The 23,826-nt window shown below is 33.0% G+C and overlaps 2 protein-coding genes across 2 annotated transcripts; both read left to right on the top strand.

Annotated features, from left to right (window-relative positions):
• The first annotated feature begins 5,436 nt into the window (after positions 1 to 5,436).
• Positions 5,437 to 7,352, top strand: LOC123639720 (olfactory receptor 6C3). Its single transcript, XM_045553778.1, has 2 exons — positions 5,437 to 5,501; positions 6,363 to 7,352. Exon 2 carries the CDS (start codon positions 6,417 to 6,419, stop codon positions 7,350 to 7,352), a length of 936 nt encoding a protein of 311 aa, XP_045409734.1. The 5' UTR covers positions 5,437 to 5,501; positions 6,363 to 6,416.
• Positions 7,353 to 18,299: 10,947 nt separating this feature from the next.
• On the top strand, positions 18,300 to 19,238 carry LOC123639708 (olfactory receptor 6C3-like). Its single transcript, XM_045553767.1, has one exon. It carries the CDS (start codon positions 18,300 to 18,302, stop codon positions 19,236 to 19,238), a length of 939 nt encoding a protein of 312 aa, XP_045409723.1.
• The last annotated feature ends 4,588 nt before the right edge of the window (positions 19,239 to 23,826 follow it).

The raw sequence follows: 23,826 nt of genomic DNA, 5'->3' as shown, positions 1-23,826 counted from the left end.
ACAAAAAATCCATAAATCTCTTTTTCAAATTTTGGACTACTTTGAAACAGTGCATGTATCCAAATCATTTTATACTGGAACAAAATCATTTAAGATTAAATTTTGTAGCAAATAAAAGCTTCTCAACAAAGCAAATTTTTTCAGTACATATATATATATAATATTATTATCCCCAAATCTTGCCACATTCTACATAACACATTAATAAGTGTCTAGAGTATTTAGGCAAAATGTGTGTGTGTTCCATGAATCCAAAGGATTGAATGGTCTACTTTCAGTTCCTCCAATGAATCTTTTAGGAGTTTGATTTACATCTGGATGTCTAAATCTCTAGCAAGATTCGGGAAGTTTTCCTTCGTTATTCCCTCAAATAGTTTTTTCATGCTTTTTGCTATTCCTTCTCCCTCAGGGATACCTATAATTCTTATGTTTGGGCATTTTACATAATTGCATGTTTCTTGAATGTTTTATTAATTTCTTTTGATTTTTAAAAATTTATTTTTGACTAGGTTAATTCAAATGTCTTATATTCAATCTCTGAAATTCTTTATCCTCTTGGTCTACTCTGTAGTTAAAGCTTTGAACTACATTTTTTAATTCCCTAGATGAGTCTTTCATTTCCAGGAGTTCCATTGTTTTTTAAAAAATATTAATCTCTTTAGTAAATTTTTCATTCATGTCCTAAATTATCATTTTTTATTTCTTTGTGTTGGTTTTCAACTTACTGTTTGATCTCTTTGAGCTTACTTTTGATACATATTTTGAATTTATTATCTAACATTTCAAAAATTCCTTTTTGGTTAGATTCCATTGCTGGAGAGCTAGTGTGATCCTTTGGGAGTTTTGTTACACTCTGTTTTTTCATACTGCCAGAGTTCTTACATTGGTTCCTTCTCATGTGGAGAAGCTGTCACTTCTTGTTTTTGACTTTACTTTTGTTTAAATGGGACTTTTTTCCCCCTCTTAAGGGTGGGACTATAGTGTATATTAGGTAAGGACCTTTGGCTTTGCTGGTGTGTACTTTCATACGGTCAAGGCTCTGAATAAATTCCTTAGTAATAGAGAGTTTCAGTGTGTTTGTTTTCTCAAATGTTACTTATTTGTAGGTTGTAGTGATAATATGCCATATGTGTGGACAGGTTTTCTGCCTCCTGCTGAGAAAGAGGCATGGGAGTCTCTGGAATCTTGCTTCTTTCCCCAAACTTGTGCCTTCAACAGTGAGAATTATGTTGGGACATTCAGTTTTGTTTCCATACCACTAGGTGGCACTTGTGGGTCAGAGTTGGTGGACCCCTGTACAACTGAATCAGCAAATAATGAATTTGGCTGTACTTGACCTCCCTGCCAGTAGATGGTGCTGGCAGGAGAGAGCTAGATATGGTGCTCTTTGTGGGAGCTATGCCCAGCCCTAGTCTATCAGAAGAAGCACTCAGATGTCCTAGCTGCTGGACGAGGGCCTGGACCTCACAAGGGTCCCCTTTTTGTGACCTGCCACTGCCAAGTTTGATGGGGGCAGAGGCAAAGCCAGGTAGGGCTGGGTCAGGCAAACCTGCATCCAGGCCCCCCAAAGGCTGGCACAAGCACCATCACAAGAGGGGTCAGTGGTCATTTCCCAGGCTGCTGGGGAAGCCTGGGGTGGGGGCAGTGCAGATGTCCCACCATGCCAAAGAGCCTGCTCATGGGAAATGGGCATTTCGGAATCCACAGTCTAGCAGACAGAAGTGAGGTTCAGGATGCTCATCCCCCTCTGACCTGAAGGATCTCCCTCTGGCTTTTGGCCAGATGAAACTTGAAGACACTATATACTAAATAAATAAATCAGTCTCAGAAGGATGAATACTGCATGACTCCACTCATATGAGGCAACTAAAAGAATCAAACTTATATACCAGAATATAGAACTATGGTTACCAAGTGCCGGGGTGAGGGGAAATGGGGAATAGCTAATTAATGAGAATAATATTTCAGCTATGCAAGATGAATAAGTTCTAGAGATTTGTTGCACATTGTTCCTATAATTAGAAATACTGTATTACACTCTTAAAATTTGCTAAGTAGGTAGAGCTCATGTTAAGTGTTCTTAACACAATAAAACATTTTTTAATGTCATACCCAAAGATATCATAGGCAAATAAAAACATAATTCTGTGTCAGAACATAACTTTCAACTTTGTTTACAAACAATATTTTATGTCCCTTCTAAACATAAAGAAAGGGTAAAAAATATAAAAAATTGGATCAGAGTCATAGTGAAATATTTTTTAAAATGACAAATAGAGCTTAACTTTTTTGAAAACTGTCTCTATCTCACCATATGAGAACTGCATTGATCTATCAATTATTTTTGATTTATTGGCAAAAACATCAAAATGTGGCAACATTCTCTGTTGGTGAAGCTGTGGAGAAGTAGTCACTTGATGAGGGGATTTGATAATATTTAGTGAAATCACATATGCCTTTATTAATTGACAAGAAAACTCACTTCTAGGAAATTATTTTAAGGAAACAATGGCAAAAAAAAATACTAAATGCAAATTCACAAGTCTATTCATTATATGACTATTTGTAATAGCAAGACTAGAAGGAAAAAACATTTTCATTATTAGTGGACTTTTTGAATACACTAGAGTATATCCATACACTGCAGCTGTAAAAGGAATAAGAGATATATTTATACACTTGTATCATGATCTTCAGGATATATTAATTATGTTGATTAAAGATAATGGGAAAAATATTTCCCTAAGAAAAGGAAATAGTAATTTGTACATGTAATTGTTTATGATTAAAAATAAAAAAATAAGGAACAGCATGACATAATATTTAAATTTTTTTCTACAGTCAAGGAAATAGGTCTGAAGGATCAATGTTTGAAGATAGACTTTTTGAAATATAACTAGTTTTGAATATTTGACTTTGGACCCATGTTAATATTTAATAATTACAGGTATACTAAATTTTTAAAAAAGAATCCTTGAAAAAATAAAACGTAAGTGAATTAAATACAATTAAGTATATATTTAGTTGGTAAGGTAACCACATGAACAGAATTATTCAACTGATTTGAAATACAGTAATTGGGCTGTACATCAATGTGGGACGTAATCTAAGCACAAAGAGAATAGTTAAAAAAGTCTTAAACTGTTATCAGGAATGATATTGTGGGTGGTAGTGCCCTCAGTGTTATTCTAATACTGTTGTATGCACAGCGTGGAAAAAAGAGAAATGAAAGTTAATGTTCTAGCCTGGGTTCTAATATGAGAGAAAAGAAATATAAATGGAAAGATAAAAGGAAGTATATAAAAATCCTGCAGTTCAAAATTTGAATTATATGTTTTAGTATGCACTCATAAATTATTTTATAATAAAAAATACATGTTTGCTGGTACTATCTACTGAAAATACCTAGAACAAATGATTGACCTTATAAAAATCATCATGACTAATGCCCAGATTCTTATCTTAATTCAACATTTCCCAATCAATGTAAGGAGGACTCTTTGGAGAAATGATTGATTCTAGGTCTAACGTAGGAGAGTACAACATGAGCCTGGAGTAACCTATGCTAGATAAGAAGGAAGCAATCAAAAAGTAAAAGCATAATGTCCACAGGAGTCAGAACCCAATTTGAGGAATTTCCCCTGGCTAAGATACCCAAACAGGTAGGAATGTCAATTTAAATCTTGCCTGGAATATGTATGCCAAACCCTAACATGAACTAAAACAAAAATTATAAATCCATGTGTTTATAATAATATGTACAAAAAGATACTAGAGAACCAACTTGGAATACTGAATAAAGAATAAAGTACCATTCACCTGGGTTTTTCTGTGTGAACTGTAACAATGAATAAGCAAATGGCAAATGATAGATTTAGAATATAACCATTTTATAGCACATTACAAACAAATGGATCCAGCCATTGATCACCAATAACTGCTAATTTTTTTAAAATTCCTTTTCTGCAGTAGTTTTGAAAAAAAAAAAAAAAAACAACCCTAAACTTAAACCTGGATTAAGCCTCTAAAATCTAAATAGCTGCTACAGAAATTAATAGAGTGAGGATGCCATCAAGTGAGACACCACTGCACATTTGCTTTCCACGAATAGTGATAGAATTTCTTGATGCTTATTAATTGGGATTTTATCATAAAAACACAGCATCATTTCTACTATTTCCACAAAACCAATCCATAAGAACTAAGTGGGTAAGGATAACACTCCCTGTGATGTAGAGACACATCTGACAAAATGCCCCTTTTACTAAGTGCTTATTTAGCAACAAAGTAATTCACACCCCTGCACCCCAGCCATGACATAGCTCTGTATCAGTAACTGTTTTATTAGATGATGCACAAGGTATATTTATATCAAAACATCACATTGTACACCTTAAATATACAAAAATTTTTGTCCATCAAATATACCTCAATAAAGTTGAAAAAATAAAATATTATTTGATTATATAAATTCATAATCATATTTTTATCTTAAATACGTGTTTAATTATTTTTTAAGTGTATAACACTTTTTGTATAAAGTAGTTCTTAATAAGTTTTATTAATTTATATAATAATATATCAAATACATGGCTTATCTCATGAAATATTATATAATTATAAAATATTAGGTAATTACTATAAGTAAATATTTTATAGAAGGCAACATTTTAGGCACTCGGTAGGATAAAAAGATGCATGTAACCATCCTCAAGGGAGAGTGACCATGGAGAAGAGTTAGGAGGCTACTGGGAAATCTAAGAATGGCTTCCAGAAATCCCTCATGGTTTATAATATGGCAGAGTTGTGGCCTGGACTTTGCCTTGTTCCTAGGAGATCAAATCTTTCGAGGTCAAAACAAATATACTTGAAGTATTTTAGATCTAAATAAACCAGAGGGAAGCCAGATCCTAGTTTAAAAATCTATAGTCATAATACCCAATATTGTCATATCATTCTCTGTTCTCTCTTTAAATATTACTTTGTTGAACATCTAGATCAACATCATTGAAGAGGAATATAGTGTATTTCCACATCTTCTGAAGACGTTGATGTTCCGTTTTTATTTCCTGAAATATTAGTCATTATAAAATAGAGAAAAAATAAATCAAATTTGATTAGTGTGAATGTTGGTAGTTTCTGGAGGAGAAGCAATGATTTTACATTCTATCCTTAATAGCAGAAATTTTACCATCTAAAATATAGAGGAAATAGTGGTCAGGATTTTAGCAACCAAATCTACAGAATAGTATATCCGCACAGTGTTTGAATAGCTGGGGATTCACTGAACATGTTAGGATGAATGTGAAAGGTTTTCCTATACATTTCTGGATATCCTTATGGATGAGTGGATTCAAAAAGATGAGTGATCTCATGTGGGCAAAATTACTAGGGAATGAAACATTTTTCCATAAAACTTAACTGCTCAGGAGGGAGGATGTTCAAATGGAAAATGTACTGTGCTACAATCCGAGTGACATTGCTGCTAAGATCTAAGGCAAGTAGTTATTTTTCCAATTTGTGCATCAGAGAAAAATGAAAAATAGATTAATATTGCATGTCCCTTTAAGCTCAAAAATAAAAATGCACTTCTCTCTCTATATATATATATACACATACACACACACACACACACACACACACACACATTTCTTGTAAGTCATAGAACACATCAAAGATTTTGATGGAAATATAAGACAATCCAACAAATGAATAAGTGAATATCTTCCTATTTGTTAGATAAAACAATTACCTTTTTACACCATCTTATAGTAAATGTACATAATATATATAGGGTGTTCTCATATTATCTTGACAATTAGAACAAAATATTAGTAATAAATTACATGATTATTAAAATAAAAGTATTTTATTTGCTAAAAATCTTTAGTTTCTTATAAAAAGAGTAAAGGTTTGTTACTTTAGTCTTCTAATTTTCACTTTTACCATTTTGTTTTTAGGTGGTAGTATCCTTTAATATATATGTAATGGAAAAAGAAAGAAAAACATGGGTTCCATGTGATTGTTTCAACAAAAAAGGTGATGATATTTTGCCTAAATTGAGCCCAATGCAAGATTTATGGATTTTATTCACCATCTCTCAATAATGTGGCTTACTTTATGAAGATTTCCTAACTTCTCCTGCTAGATTTAAAATAAAAGAACTAGTATATAAACTGGACCCAGAAATATATATTAAAACCTAATGCAAACAAGATAGTCAAAATAAAATTGCCATAGATTATAGAAGATATTTTAGAATTGTATCAATGCTGATGAGATGATGATATTCAATCAGGATGAATTATATCTTTCATCTCTTCCCTTTATTTCTCTTTCTACCTAAATATCTTTAAAAGAAGAAAAAAGGAGAGAGAGAGAACAACAAATAAAGAGACAGAGGGTCAGAGAAAGACATGAACCATACAGTAATCACAGAGTTTGTCCTCCTAGGCCTTTCTGATGATCCTGACCTTCAGACTGTGATTTTCCTTTTTTTATTTATCACATATCTATTAAGTGTCACTGGAAACCTGACTATCATCACCCTAACCTTGGTGGACTCCCATCTGCAGACGCCTATGTATTTCTTCCTCCGGAACTTTGCTTTCTTAGAAATCTCCTTCACAACTGTATGTATCCCTAGATTTCTGGGGGCAATTATTACCAGGGATAAGACCATTTCCTTTAACAACTGTGCAGCCCAACTCTTTTTCTTTATCTTCTTGGGAGTGACTGAATTTTACATTCTAACTACCATGTCCTACGACCGCTATGTTGCCATCTGCAAGCCCCTTCATTACACAACCATCATGAACAGGAAACTCTGCACACTGCTTGTGCTGTGTGCCTGGTTGGGTGGGTTTCTGACCATTTTCCCACCCCTTATGCTTCTCCTCCAGCTGGATTACTGCGCTTCCAATGTCATTGACCACTTTGCATGTGACTATTTTCCCCTCTTACAACTATCTTGCTCAGATACATGGCTCCTAGAAATAATTGGTTTTTACTTTGCTTTGGTTACTTTGCTATTCACTTTGGCATTAGTAATTTTATCTTACATGTACATTATCAGGACTATTTTGAGAATTCCATCTGCCAGTCAGAGAAAAAAGGCTTTCTCCACCTGCTCCTCTCACATGATTGTCATTTCCATTTCTTATGGAAGCTGTATATTCATGTATGCTAATCCCTCTGCAAAGGAAAAGGCATCACTGACAAAAGGAGTAGCTATTCTCAATACTTCTGTTGCTCCTATGCTGAATCCCTTCATTTATACCCTGAGAAACCAGCAAGTAAAACAAGCCTTCAAAGATGTGATCCATAAAGTTATGTTTTATGCAAAGAAATGATTTTTTTTGTCAAAACTAAAGTATACTATTAAAAAGCAATTAAGTACAATCTTGAAATTTCTGAGTATCTGTATCAGTATTCTTGTTTTCTTATAGTTTCTTTATATGCCACATCATACTTCATTTGATAGTTTTCCCAGTCCATTCCTTCCACTTCCACACCCATTTCTCAACTGCATTGTTTATTGACTTACTTAGAGATATAGTAAAATTTATTTACTCTATAGATTTTCTCAAAATGTGTGAAATAGTAAAATCGTTTTAATTCTATCAGTTGCTAAATGGCATGTATGTTATGTTGTACTTCAACGTAGAGTTTCAAACTTTAATTTTTTCTGTATTTTTAAGATTAATATTGACAATGATATAACAAGTTTTTAAACCCTACATGTTCTGTATCACTGTCCATTAAATTCAGTCCCTAGAGGCATTATGTTCTATTGCATTGTACTTTACATGTAGACCTTTACACTTTGTGACATTTAGTGGATGCCACTACTGTTAATATTTCTTTGTAAAGTCAATTTCTCATTGTAAATATAAAAATAAATTTAGGATGCACTGTAATTATTTTAATTATATGAACATCAATTCAATAATTAATCATTTGGCTTGAGGTATAAGTCACTGATTACTGGCTGTACTGTGGTAGTATTTAAACTTCAAATGTTCGCTTTTCTCTCATGATCTTCCAAATGATACTATCTTTGTAAACTTTGTCTAACACACTTTATTTTTAAAGTTGTATACTACTATAACTTACAAAGTAAAATGTAAAAAAATTAAATGTTTATGAAATAATGGAAAGTTTAATTATACAGATTTTAATATAGTCAAAGAATTTTAACCTTTTATTCTCAACTATCTGCTGCTACAATATGGAAATCAAATAATTCCAGTACAAGAAATTAACATGGGAATAAATCTCTGAGGAACTTAATCTTCATGATATTTTAAGGATTAATACATGCCTATGTTTTAAATATTTTCAAATACAGATATGCCACTTATTTAGTTATTTATCTATTCATAAATGTGAGTTTCTACTAAAGAAACAATTCAGTGATTGAAAAGATTTGTTCTTACTGTCATGTAGATCTAGCAAGAGAGAAAAAAAGAAGTAAATGGACTATGTGTTATATCTCTATGAAAAAATATATTGTACAGATGCATAAATATATTAAGATCTAAATAATAATAGGCTTGCTAACTTCATTAATAGTTTACAAAATCATAGCAATAAAGAAGATAGATTGTTATTTTTATTTCTTATACCAGGATAACAGCCATGATAGAGATAACAGGTAAAAAAAATACAATATAAAAAAGCTTGAGATAAATAGACACACTGCTAATATCTAACATTTAGTTAGCACTTAAAAATGTCAAACATATTACTAAGTACATAAACTCATTTATTTCTTTTTTTTTATTTCAGCTCATTATGGGGGTACAAAAGTTCAGGTTATATATATTGCCCATATCCCCCCATTCCCCGAGTCTGAGCTTCAAGCGTGTCCATTCCCTAGACAGTGCTCATCACACTCATCACGTAGGTATGCACCCATCCCCTCTCCCCACCCCCCCAGTCAGAACTTCAAGTGTGTCACACTCATCAAGTAGGTATACACCCATCCCTTCCCCCCAGCCCCCACCTCTGACCGTTACCCAATTGGTGTTATTCCCAAATGTGCACTTTGGTGATGATCAGGGAAACCAGTTTGCTGGTGAGTACATGTGGTGCTTATTTTTCCATTTTTGAGATACTTCACTTAATAGAATGGGTTCCAACTCTCTCCAGGAGAACCAAAGAGATGCCATATCACCGTTATTTCTTATAGCTGGGTAATATTCCATGGTATACATATACCACATTTGCTAATCCATTCATGAATTGATGGGCACTTGGGTTGTTTCCACATCTTTGCGATTGTGAATTGTGCTGCTATAAACATTCAGGTGCAGGTGTCTTTTTTATAGAATGACTTTTGTTCTTCTGGGTAGATGCCCAATAATGGGATTGCTGGATCGAATGGTAGGTCTACTTGAATCTGTTTAAGGTATCTCAATATTGTTTTCCATAGGGGTTGCACTAGTTTACAGTCCCACCAGCAGTGTATGAGTGTTCCTGTCTCTCTGCATTGTTTTGGGACTTTTTGATAAAGGCCATTGTCACTGGAGTTAAGTGATTTCTCATTGTGGTTTTGATTTGCATGTCCCTGATGATTAGAGATGTTGAACATTTTTTCATATGTTTGTTAGCCATTTTTACATCAAACTGGAACCAGACAAGGCTGCCCATTGTCCCCATTACTTTTCCACATAGTACTGGAAGTCCTTGTGAGAGCTATCAGGCAAGAGAGCAGAATCAAGGGAGTCCAAATAGGGAAAGAAGAGATCAAACTCTCACTCTTTGCTGAAAATATGATGTTATATCTAGAAAACCCCAAGGATTCAACCAAGAGACTCCTGGAATTGAACAATGAATTCAGTAAAGTCTCAGGATACAAAATCAATACACAAATCAGAGGCATTCATATATGCCAATAACAGTCAAACGGAGAACCAAATTAAGGGCTCAATACCCTTCAAAATAACAACAAAGAAAATAAAATACCTAGGAATATATTTAACTAAGGAGGTAAAGGACCTCTATAAGGAGAACTACGAAACACTGAGGAAGGAAATCGCAGAGCATGTAAATAGGTGGAAAACCATACCATGCTCGTGGATCAGAAGAATCAACATTGTTAAAATGTCTGTCTATACTGCTCAAAGTTATCTACAGATTCAATGCAATCCCTATTAAATTACCAACATCATTTTTAACAGATATAGAAAAAATAATTTTACGCTTTGTATGGAACCTGAGAAGACCCCATTTAGCAAAAGCAATTTTAAGCAACAAAAACAAAATGGGAGGTATTAATTTGCCAGACTTCAAACTATACTACAAAGCTGTGATTATTAAAACTGCTTGGTATTGGCACAAGTGCAGGGACACAAACCAGTGGAACAGAACAGAAAATCCAAATGTAAAACCATCCTCATATAGCCATCTAATCTTTGACAAAGCAGACAAAAACATACTCTGGGGAAAAGATTCCTTATTTAATAAATGGTGCTGGGAAAACTGGATAGCCACATGTAGAAGACTAAAACAGGACCCACAGCTTTCACCTCTCACAAAAATCAAATCACAGTGGATAACAGACTTAAACCTTAGGTGGGAAACTATTAGAATTCTAGAAGAAAATGTAGGAAAGACTCTTACAGACATTGGCCTAGGCAAAGAATTTATGAAGAAGACCCCTAAGGCAATCACAGCAACAATAAAAATAAATAAATGGGACTTGATCAAATTAAAAAGCTTCTGCACAGCCAGAGAAACAGTCATGAGAGTAAATAGACAACCTACAGAATGGGAAAAAATTTTCGCATACTACACATTAGATAAAGGACTGATAACAAGAATCTATTTAGAACTCAGGAAAATCAGTAAGAAAAAATCGAACAACCCTATCAAAAAGTGGGCAAAGGACATGAATAGAAATTTTTCATTTATTTCTTTATACTCTCTATGACATACACAGTAATAATTTTTTTAGTTGCTAAACGAATTGATCAATGCTGTCACACAAATAATATGACTCGATTTTATGCTTTTAAACTGGCATGTCTGGACAAAAGCTGTGATTCTGATCAAACTTATTAAAATATTTTTCTTAAGTATAATCTTTCATCTGTGCAACTGTAGCAAAAAGTATTATCCATCTATGCGCATTTGGGTGTACATCAAAATATTGTTTCAATCTTGCACATTCATATCAATAATTAGCAAACAAATAAGATACATAATCTTCAGTTAAATGAGTTGAGGACTATTTATTGAATTTTTGAGTTATAACACTTGACCTTCAACTTACCATCAGTAAGAACTTAAGAAAATTAGACACACTAGCTTTTGAAGCTGAAACTTGAGTTTTGATATTATTTGTTTACTGAGAGATCAATTATAAACTACATGGATACTATTGTATAAGTAAGAAATGTCATTCAAACGCCACATTAGTGTCTGCAAAGCCTATGGTATGAACGGCTTATATTTTGTTGCGAACTCATGGCTTTATCTGGCTCTCAGGAGCTTGGAGCAACTGCCATCCCAACAGGCAGAGGCAGTCATCCTTGCAAGCAGCCATCAATAAAGTTGCCAATAAAATTAAAAAGACATCTGCACTAGAATGTTTATAGCAGCACAATTCACAATTGCAAAGATGTGGAAACAACCCAAGTGTCCATCAGTACATGAGTGGATTAATAAAATGTGGTATGTGTATACCATGGAGTTCTACTCAGCCACAAAAAACAATGGTGATCTAGCACCTCTTGTATTATCCTGGATAGACCTGGAGCCCATTCTACTAAGTGAAGTATCATAAGAATGCAAAAACAAGCACCACATGTACTCACCATCAAATTGATATTAACTGATCAACACTCATGTGCACATATAGTGGTAACATTCATTGGCTGTCGAGCAGGTGGGAGGCGGTAGGAGGGGATGGGTATATTTACACTTAATGGGGGCAGCGCGCACCGTCTGGGGAATGGACTCACTTGAAGCCCTGACTGGGGTGGGGCAAAGGCAATATATGTAACCTAAACATTTGTACCCCCGTAATATGCTGAAATAAAAAATAATAAAAAATTTGTGAATAAAATAAATATTAACAGCAAGGAGAATTGTGCTAATTAAATACATGTTGAAACAATGTCTTCTTCCCTATTTATTTGGGTACAGACCAATGTAATTTGCTATTCAACAAGGAATCAAGACTGGATGCATTCACTATTGTCATTATAGTTTCACTCTCATGGTGAGGAGTTTTTTACCTCGGCATGATAAATTACTGCTGTGACAAGAACTTTGGCTGTTAGGATAAACTGTGTCCTTGAGGAAATCATTTTCTTGTCCCTTGTTTTTCTCATAAACTTATGCACATTTGATGACCTAATACATATACAGTAGTTTCCACTTAACCATAGTTTTGCTTTCCATGGATACAGCCACTGCAGTCTGAAAATATTAAAGGGAAATTCCAGAAACAAATAATTCATAAGTTTTAAATTGCACATCGTTGTAAATAACACAATAAAAGCCTGAGCTGTTCGGCTCCGTCCCAAGGACATGAATCATGCCTTTGCCCTCAGATCAACTGTTGCACTATTGCAGTATTTACTTAGCAATGGCCTCAAAGGTCAAGAATAGTGATGCTGACAATTCAAATATGCCACAGACAAGCTGTAAAGTGCTGCCTTTAAGTGAAAAGGTGAAAAAGTTCTCAATAAGTAAAGAAGAAAATTGTTTGCTGAGGTTGCTAAGATCTCTGGTAAAAACAAGTCTCCTATCTGTGAAATTGTGAAGAAGACAAAAGAAATTTGTGCACGATATATCTGTGTGTTTCAGCCATCCACTTGGGGTCTTGGAACATGCCCCACATAAATAAGAGGGAACTACTCTAGAGAACTCAAATGGCTGGCAGGTAATTGCTTATTAACTGTTATCCATTATTATTATTTTGTAGATATCAAAAGGGTCATTATTCACAAGGCAAAAACTCTCATTGAAAATAGAGTGGTCCTCTCTCAGGGATTAAAATTCCTTCAGAGCTCCTGTTACTATGTTCTTCTCCTCCATTAGATTGATTTATGCCATATCTTACACCTGTTCTTCCACTGAATTAAGTTGACTTATTTTTTCAGTCATATTTTATATTAATTTTTAAGATTTATTTTAAAAGATCTTTTCTGATTATTTTAGAAGATACTAAACAACTTTAATCGTTCCCACTTTTACACTCATTAAGCACTGAGACATTTTCTGCAAATTAACTATACACATTAGATTTAAAAACTTCTTACAAATTCTGAAAATTCCAGAAATTTAGGAATTTATAATATTATAAAATTGTTTTTTTCTGTTTTGTCTATGGATGTCAACAAATACAATTGCTTCTAGTATCTCAGTTTATATATGTTTTTCCTGGAAATTTTGACCAATTGACCCTATTTTTCATTTTATAAGACTATAGTTATTTAATTCAGTCATTGACTCATAAAACATTTATTGAATATCCACCTGGTGTTGTGACTGTGCTAGGCAATGGTGCAGATCCCAAACTATGCCACAGTTTTCCCTAAAGGAGTTTAATTTCTGGTCAGGATTATAATCCTGCAGAGGAGTCAGAGATCATGTCTAACCCCCCTTAAACTCTTATGTTGGCTCTTCAGCTGGATCTAGAAACCAAATTGACAGCAGGCAGATTAATAAGAGAAAGGTACACAAATTTTATTAGTTTTACATGTACTTGGGGGATCTTCACAAGACAGTGAAGTCCAAAGAAGTGGCCAAAGCAAAATGCCTTTATGGTTTTTAGACAAAGAATGATAAATTTGAGAAGAAATGATAGAACAAAGAAAATCTGCCTAGGGACAGTAAATTTTCTAGACGAGTCACTAGGAGATATATGGGAGGTGTAAAACTAGTGGAAGATAAGGGCTACTCCATTAAGTATATTTATTTAAGTCCATTGCAGTCTCCCATTCCCAGTCTCTGGTGATAAGGGCTATCTTCTTGCCCTGCTATGGCAAGAGTTCCCTCCCAGAGGAATCTTCATGGCTAGCTGCATGTAGGAAGAGATAGGTCAGCTTGCTTAACTAAAACTAAAATTTCTCCATTGCTTTTAACTCTAAATAATTAATATACCAGTCTGGCATATTTTAGGATGTCACATCCTTCACTCCTTTAATCCCAAAACAAATACATAAATATATAAATATATGGATGGAGTTTTGTAATATAAATATTTAGTTATTATTAATACTACTGTGAGTACATATGGATTGGCTCACTGTGACTAGGAATCAAGTTTGCTCAGAGGAAGTTCTATTTGATTTGAAACCTAAAGGATTATTAAAAGGGGGAACTTTTCAAAACTATAGATGAGGTGCTAAGGAAAGCTGTATAAGTGCTCAAAATTGTTGGGAAAATAGAACTCCAATATCAATAAGCATACACACACACACACACACACACACACACACACACACAGCAGGAAATAATGAATATCTGATAATACTTTTTTTCAATTTTTCATATTTTCTATGACAGAGTTGGGTTTTTTTTCACATTTTTATTGTGGTAAAAAATGAATAACATGAGATCTCACTTAAAATTTTTAAAATGAGCAGAACAGTATTATTAGCTGTAAGGGTAATGTTGTACAACAGATCTCTCAAACTTTCTTGCTATGCATAACTTAAACTTTATACCCAATAAAGAGTAAGTCCTCATTTTTCCCTCCCCCAGTCTCTGACAACCAACATTGTACTTTCTGCTTCAATTAAGTTTGACTCCTTTAGATATCTCATGTAAGTAGAATCAAACAGTATTTGTCCTTCTGTGACTGTCTTATTTCACATATAATGTTCTCAAGGTTCACCGATTTTTGTAGCAAATGACAAGACATAAATAAAAGGAAAAATATAAAAACACAGTATGGGTAAAAAAGCAGAATATAGAAAGAATAACAAGCAGATTTAAATAGGAGAAATATTCAAGGAAAAAATGTTCTGTGGGAAAAAAATGTTTTATTTTAGATATTCATACAATTTGGCTTCCATAGCCCATAATATAATTCCAGTCTACTGAATTCCTACTCTGCATCCTCTGTAATCTCTATTATTATCTAAGAATGGACATGGCAAAGAGTTTATTATCTGTGGCTTCAGAAGAGAAGCAGTAGATTGGAAAACATGAACGTGAGCCAGGCAGGAAACTCAGAAACCTGTCAGATTTAACGCCAATGACTCAAATTTTGGAGGCATTCTCATTTCAGTGAGCTTTTTCCTGATTCATTTGGCTTTCTTATATTGTACTTGTAAATAATAATGAAGGTGACAGATATTAAGAAATGAAATGTTTTACTGGAGTCAAAGAAATGAAGAGTTTCCCAGTGGGAAGAACACCTTCAGGGTAGTCTCTTTTTAAGTTAAATCTTTAAATAATGCTGGTGTTTTGCCTCTAAAAAATCAGTAAAGACTACATTGCTCACAAATACAGCTATGATGATGGAGACAATACAACTCATTTTTTTCTTCATCCAGCTCTTTATATGAATACAAGTTGCCGCATAGATTTTTGTTGTCTGTTCGGAAAAATGAAATAAGTTAAATATTTAGTCAATGCCTTGTAGTCAATCAATCTCAAAAAATAATTGCTATATGTTTTACTGTTAAAGACTTTATGAAAGAAAATATGAAAATGATCACTGGATAAAAAACAAAAGCAAAGGAGTACAATTTTCATAAGTACCCAATACTTTTCACCATTTCTACATAAATATGTTGAAATTATAATTTCAATGCCTATTTCAAAATGCATCAATTATAAACTCACCACATCTCAATGTCTCTGTATTGTTTTATGTGTTAACTAGTGGTTCATTCATTATTTCCTGTTTCCTTTCCTTTCCTCTTTCAAATATTCTCAACTTTCAATTCTATTAGTGATCAGCTCTGCTGGGATTAAATGGTACATGCTATATGTCCATATTTATACTTTTAAAGAAAATAAGGAGAAATTATTAAATATCAAATTTATATTACATATATGCGATATATATAGTAAATGAGTATATATTTTTCTACTCATGAAACTTGCATCTTCAACGCAGAATATTTAGAAATGACTACGTTAAAAATATTTAATCCTAGATTTTCAAATATTTATTTTTTTGGTTCATAAATATTTTTTCAATGAGAAGATGTCATATATACAACTATAAACAAAGATTTAACAATAGTAAATGATACAGTGAAGGGAAGTAGTCAGAAGGCAATAAATTCAATTTTTATCAAATATTGCTATGACATTAGTCATACGGTATGGGAAGGGTTTCTCTAAATTCAAAGAAGGAATACAGGGTATAAAACTCTTCATAGGTTCTTAATATTGTCCATTTCAGAAGACTTTTATAATCGTACTAGAAATCCAAAGGAGTGTTTTCTACCATCTCTTTGTGGTATGATAAAGATCTCTTTTCTGAGTTGCCAAAATTTAAAGGATATAAACATGCTAATTCTCCTGAATTTCTAAGAGAAAAATATGGACTTGTACAATTATAGAGGAATCAAATTCTAAATCAAACTTTTATATACACAATATCATATGTTGTCTACATGCCTCATTTATATCAATAATTATGTTTTTATACTTTCTTATCAATATTTATAAAAAGACCAATGTCAATGATTTATCTGTATCTTTTAATGATGCCTCACCTTGGCACTGTTTACTTAATGAATTCCCATGAGCCAACAAGAAAGACACAGATAAAATAAGTCCAATTTCATTTATATAACATGCATAGAGAGGGACATTCCTTATTTTCTATTGTTCAAACTAGCATTTTCAGGAAAATGTAACATTCTCCGAAGGCTAAGAGAAGTATTACTTAGATTTTATGGATATATAGGGTTACAAAATATTTGTTTAAAATATTTGCATAAATGCAAAGGTAAATGTTTTAACAAGTGTTTATTACATGGAAAGCAGAAAATGGTAGAGTACTTTCCTAGTTAATCTGGATATAATTGTGTTTATATGAGAAAGGATCTTGTATGACAGAGGAAAAGCAAGAATTAATTGTAATAAAATAAAATGTTTCAACAATTTTACAATACCAGAAATTAAGGATATTGTGGGTCCAATATTATAGAAATAAGAAGAACTATAATTTCTGAAAGCCATGAAAAAGTTAAATCACTACACTTGTTTTGAAAGGACAAAGAAAACCAAATAAATTGCCAAATCGATTTGCCAGCATCTGAAATTATATGACTATTTAAGAAAGCCAGATGGTAGAATTTTAGAATAAATTATCAAGAAGAATCAGGAAGTAAGTAAATTTGTTACTCTTAAATATAATACATATTATTCTACTTTATTTTTATGTTTGAAAATACTATTTGCACATAATTGTGGGCTTACAACTCTTACAATATTAAAAATTAAATAATTGTTTATTATTAAGAAAATATTATTCCCAGTATGTTATTTCGACAGTCTAGTTGTTCATTTGCTATAGCAATATCGCAGATAAAAAGCTGAATTGTGCTTTGTATGATTTCAAATGTTTCTAGACAATGATTTGTTTTAGCAACAGAAATTTCCCTTTCTTGTTCTTCTAGCTTTTTTTGCTAGAAGAGGTGGGAAAATGAGGCATGGAGGATAATACCATCAATTAAACCCTTCAGTAATCTAGGAGAGAATGTCTACAAAAGATAGACATGGATAAACATGTATTTTCAAAAGAGATGATAACTATGCTGATTGGTTATTTAACCTTGTGAAAGTTTTCTAAACTTTGTGGGACTCAGTTTCTCAAAATATCATATTTTACGGTCGGTCTAAATAAGCTCTGTAAATTTTCAAATTCTGTATTTAGATTATGCTACATTACAGGTTATTTTTTTATAACATTGAGAAAAGGAAAAAAATCAATTAGAATACTTTCTATGTTTTTAAATATTTTAAAAATTAATTAGAAGCTTAATTTTGAAGAAACATTAGAAGAGTTAGCTTCTGTTTAAATGCTAACACCAGAATTTTTTATCCATGGCCTGTAATAGTGTATTTTCAATGAAGAGAGATTGATTTTTAACATCAGATAATATTTATTACCTGAATGAAAGGTACAATGGGAATTGGAGAGGGTTGCTGATGGAAAGCATATGGGTTTTTAAAAATATTTTATACATTAATCATAATTATAGATATTTTAAAATGTTATATCCTATCCTCAATACTTCTTTATTTTTTCTTTATATTTTTATAGGAGAGAACGTACATTTTCTGTTCTAAAAGGGGAAAAATAAAGATCAGCAATGAAAAACCACACAGTACCCATAGAATTCATTCTTCTAGGGCTGTCAGATGACCCGGAGCTTCAGATTGTGATTTTTCTCTTTTTAATTATCATGTATATATTAAGCATCACTGGAAACTTGACCATCATCACTCTCACCTTGGTGGACTCCCATCTACAGACTCCTATGTATTTCTTCCTCAGGAACTTCTCTGTATTAGAAGTAACCTTTACAACTGTCTGTATCCCTAGATTTCTGGGCACAATTATCACCAGAGACAAAACTATTTCCTACAATAGTTGTACAGCTCAGTTGTTTTTCTTCATCTTCATGGGTATAACCGAATTTTACCTTCTAACTGCCATGTCCTACGATCGTTACGTAGCCATCTGCAAACCCCTGCACTACACAACCATCATGAACAAGAGAGTCTGCATATTGCTTGTCTTTTGCGCTTGGTTGGCAGGATTCTTAAATATCTTCCCACCAGTTATTCTTTTTCTCCAGTTAGATTACTGTGGCTCCAATGTCATTGATCACTTTGCCTGTGACTATTTCCCCCTATTACAATTATCCTGCTCAGACACATGGCTCCTAGAAGTGATTGGCTTTTACTCTGCGATAGTGATTCTGCTTTTCACTTTGGCATTAATCATTCTATCTTACATGTTCATCATTAGCACAATTTTGAAACTTCCTTCTGCTAGTCAGAGAAAAAAGGCATTTTCTACATGCTCCTCTCACATGATTGTCATCTCCATTTCTTACGGAAGCTGCATATTCATGTATGCTAATCCCTCTGCAAAAGAAAAAGCGTCCTTGACCAAAGGAGTAGCTATTCTCAATACTTCTGTTGCTCCTATGATGAATCCATTTATATACACCCTGCGAAACCAGCAAGTAAAGCAGGCCTTTAAGGACACCATCCAAAAGGTTATGTTTTCTTCTAGTAAATGAAAGAATGTTAAAAGAATAAAATTCTTGTAAATGCTTTCTATTATTATGCATACCCTCTCAAAACAGTCTTTGCTTCAGTATAGTTATACATGGTTTTTGCCATTTTCATTTTAAAATTTTCCCCACATTGCATTCAATAAATTTGATAAAGCTGAATATTTCTTCATAATTTTATGAACATTAAACTATTCTATTCACATGTATTTGGATGAAGTGAAAAATCCTGGTTAATGATTATGTTTTTGAATAGGAGTGGTCTGCCTTGGAAGAGACAGGGCATTTAGTTTGATGGATAGAATATCAGGATAGATAAGGACTTTGGAACTTTTCATTCTTACCAGGTAACAGAAATGAATGTTTTTAGGAAATTCCATCCTATTTGGCATTTCTGTGAAATCAAATAACCACAATCACTAGTGGGTGGGAATAAAATACAAATATCCCACTTCAATAATTGAAAATATTAGAAAGTCACATGTATTAAAATTATTATATTACTAATATTAATTATGACAATAATGAGAAGTAGTAATAGCAGGGCAGAAGATGACGGTTTTCAGCAATCACCATATTGCAGACATATTTTAATAATTTTCTATGTATTAGCTCATTTAATTCTGCCAAGAACTTTATAAGGTATCAACAATTATTATTCTTTTTTAGTCAGTGGTATTTTTCTTTAGGTATATTAAATAACTCTAAAAATTAAAACAAAAACAGAGAGAAGAGAAAATATTTAAAAACATCATGGAAAATGCATGAAATTTAGATAAACTGGTAAGAGTTCAGCTTTCCAGAAAACTGAATTTAATCTGAAAGTCTAGAAATATCTCAAGGGTGTTTGGAAGAAGAGAAGAGAAATAACATCTCCTATAATAATATTCTACACATTGTACTTTGTATTAGGCAAGTCATATGCAAAATTTATTGTATAAAACCTCTTAGTGAGTATTATATACTCTTTCATTTTTAATAATTTATTAATAGAAATTCATGTTAAATACTAAAATTATTAAAGGACTTTCTAATGTATGATTAACTCATTCCAGTTATACTTAATTATCTTATAACAGGTGTTGAAGATGTAGTGATGAAAATATGGCTCTTGCCTTAAATTTTCTCAAATTCTAGTGAACAGAAAAAATAACACCTAATTAAAATTTAATTTGATAAATGCAACAATTTGAATCTAAACAGCCTATAAACCAGGTAATGTTATCATTGACAGAGATATAGAATGTCAGTTTTCCTGCCTTTTCTCCTAGTAGAATTATAATTGATTTCACAAAAATTCATTTTAGCCCTACAATCACATGTATTTCAAAAATGTCTGCTTTGGCTATTACCTTAGTTTTCACTCTTATTTATACTCTTACATATTTCCTGATAATCTTGTGTGTTATTAAAAAAATCATATTATTTCTTAATTAAAAAAGAGTTACTGGAAAAAGATTATGATGGTCTTCAAACAGACACAAAATTCTCCCCAGTATCTCTCTCTGCCTCCAATCTGTATCATGAATCATGGATTGTTCTTCTACTCACTATGACCCATGTATCACTGAGACAGGGAACTGGCAGGCAACGCTTCAGCATTTCCTTAGGTGTTGCTCTAGGCATTGTTTCATGCATTGCCTAATTGTTCAGGCATTGCCTGAGTCAAGAAGTCTCAAAATAAAGTTTCGAGCTACCCTGATCAAAACAAGATGGTGGCAGCACAAGTTCCAACTGGTTAGAACCAAGATGGTGGGGAAATCTACTGTTTCTTGACATTACAGCTTCATTATACCATCGTTACCATAAAATTACCATAAAAGTATCTAAGAAACCTCCGACTCCCACCATGCACCTGATGCCATGACACTTCCAGTTTGACCATATACAGTCAAAATGAGGGTGCCACCCTAATACCAGGAAAACATTGCCCTTTCCAAGAACTAACATGAATATCCACCATCCCCCAAACTTGTTTAGCCTATAATTAAGGCTTTGCTTAAATAGAGGGGCTGAAGGATCCATGAGGCCTACTCCCCTCTGCAAGGAGAACTAGCCTCTACTCTGTGGAGTAGGTTTTCTATATCTTCTGAATAAAACTTGCTTTCATTTTATACTGTTGGCTCACTCCTGAATTCTTTCTTATATGAAGCCAGGGACTCACTAGGACTTCAAGTGATTCCCAGCATTGAGATTCACTTTCCTGTGTCACTACTCCATATCTATTATTCTCCCAGGTCTATTTGAAAGAAGTTATGTTACCAAACACACTTTAGATTTCTATGAGATGCCAAACTGTTCCAAGTATTTTTTAATTTCACATCCAGGAAAAATTCAAGTCCATTCACAAAACAAATGGGAAAATCAAAACAATTACTGCATACTGAATATTTTAAAATATTATTTGAAAAGTAATAAAATAAGTATTATGCATATAGTATTTTAACTCAGTTTCTATATGTGGATATTTATAGTTTTCTATAAAGAGAGTAAGAATCTTCCAGGTATAAACTCTTTATAATTCTTATATGATTGTGAAATTTCAATCATACATTAGTCTAAAAATATTTTTTAAAGCAACTAGGTTGCAAGTATGTGCTAGCAATTTGGGTTAATAGAATAATACCATTTCCACCACATGGGACTTCAGGTGACAGTTAAAAAGGTATACATTTACATAAAGAATTAATTTTTTTGTAAAAGCATATACCAAGTGTTATATCAATGTAAAAGATGGGGTTGCTCACAATATCGGAATTATCCAAGAAGGATTTCCAGGAAATATAATAAATATAATTAATGGATATTCTTGGCAAAGAGAATCATGATAGCAAATAACACAGAGCCGTAAAAGTGAAGAAAAAGGCATAGAGTGAATTATGAGAAAATAAATAGAAAGCAACAAATAGCAATTACTTCCTTTTCATGCTTTTCATGAAAGAGCCAATTTTATTGATTCAATTTATTATGCAAAGCAAAATATGCTATAAAACACTCACTTTTCTTATGTGAATACTATATTTTAAACTGTGTTAAATGTTTTATCTATTCCTCTAAGGTTTTAACAGTTCCTGTAAGTGGGTATTTTTTCTCCTTCTAAAGAATGAAGCATAGAGAGTCACAGGAAATAATCACATATAATCAATATATATCAAAATAGTGATTTAAATCAGGTCTATGACCCAGCAACTAAGCTACTGTACCAACTTTTTGTGGAGGTAGAAAACTTGCAAAATAAAAATATACATGTGAAACTTAGAACTTCAGAATTAAACATTATTTACATTATTCACTCCTTCACAAAGTACTAAATGAGCATAGTCAAAGTGCCAAACTTGGCTTATGGAAAATTCTACCCAAATTAACATACCACAGAAAATTAAACATTCAAGAGACAATTACTTTTTTGGAATTAAACTTAAATCTCTCAGACAACACAGAAAATCGCATTAGCTAAAGAAACTCATAATCCCCCAACTCTTCTATTGTTAATCTCAAAAGTAATATGTACCTGCATAACTGTGGTGCACTTTCAGTGTATTCTAATTTCCTTTGTGACTTATGGGCAATATTCTGTCATTTTTAAATTGAACACTGAATTATCCATACCATCAACCTCAGCCACAGCTACAGAATATGTGATTCATAATTCATTATCTCACTCATAGATATTTCTTAGTCATTCCCCATCAGTCTGATTTGAAACACAGTAAACCTTTGTATTCTTAATTAAAGCTCTTTGGTATTCATCATGCCCTACATCTCTCTCTGATATCAGGTTGCTTGTACCAAAGTTCCCAAGCCTAAGTCACCTTTTTTCTCCATCTATATAATTGGACCTTCACTGGTATATTTTGTAGTCACATAGGATCACATAAGCATCTTGGAATGGTTCAGTATGCTTACCCGTAGGTTAGCAATTTTCACAGTGTACTAGAACTTTATTTTTCTTGACTATCTCTACTAATGGACTATGAGCATTTTTCAAGCAAAGTGAATGTTTTGCTTATTATTGCCTACCAAAGAATTTATTGTAGTACAGTCATTCAGTAAAATATTTTTAAAATTAATCAATAAATAAATGGAAGTCTCAAATTGCCTACTTCCTATTTACATTATCAATATCTTCTCCCTTTACATTAACATTGTAACAGAGAGAATGGCTTGAAAAGACCACAAAAACATTTTCTGTCTCTTTAAAACATCCTCCACTCCTTTTTGGGAACTAAAACCTGCATCCCTGCTTCAGGCCAGCTATTGGGAGGAGCAAGCTAAGTCTTTTGTTCTTTCTGCTGCAGAGGATGGCTCAGCCCAGACCTGGCAGAGGAGTTTCTGAGCTGAAGACATGGATTGTCATCAGAGGAGATGGGACGGAGATGGGAAGATCAGGACCATCAACTATAGTTGAACAGCAATTGCCTGAAGCTGAGAACACACCCTTTAAAAGCTCTATATTTCTGCTTATTAATAGGACCATAGCATTTCAGACAGGGGTCTCCATCTCCTCCTTTGCTGGTAGAGTAATAAACTTCTCTTTCCTTCTCCTCAAACTACTTTTTCTCATTCTTCTGATGTGGCTTAGAGGACAAGTGTT

The sequence above is a fragment of the Lemur catta genome, chromosome 6 (assembly GCF_020740605.2).
Source record: "Lemur catta isolate mLemCat1 chromosome 6, mLemCat1.pri, whole genome shotgun sequence".
Taxonomy (NCBI): Eukaryota; Metazoa; Chordata; class Mammalia; order Primates; family Lemuridae; genus Lemur; species Lemur catta.
Note: the sequence above shows the minus strand (reverse complement) of the source record. Positions and strands in the feature narration are given on the sequence as shown.

Coding starts and splice junctions, on each gene's coding strand:
- LOC123639708 (XM_045553767.1), top strand. CDS start 18,300: ATGAAAAACCACACAGTACCCATAGAATTCATTCTTCTAGGGCTGTCA.
- LOC123639720 (XM_045553778.1), top strand. CDS start 6,417: ATGAACCATACAGTAATCACAGAGTTTGTCCTCCTAGGCCTTTCTGAT.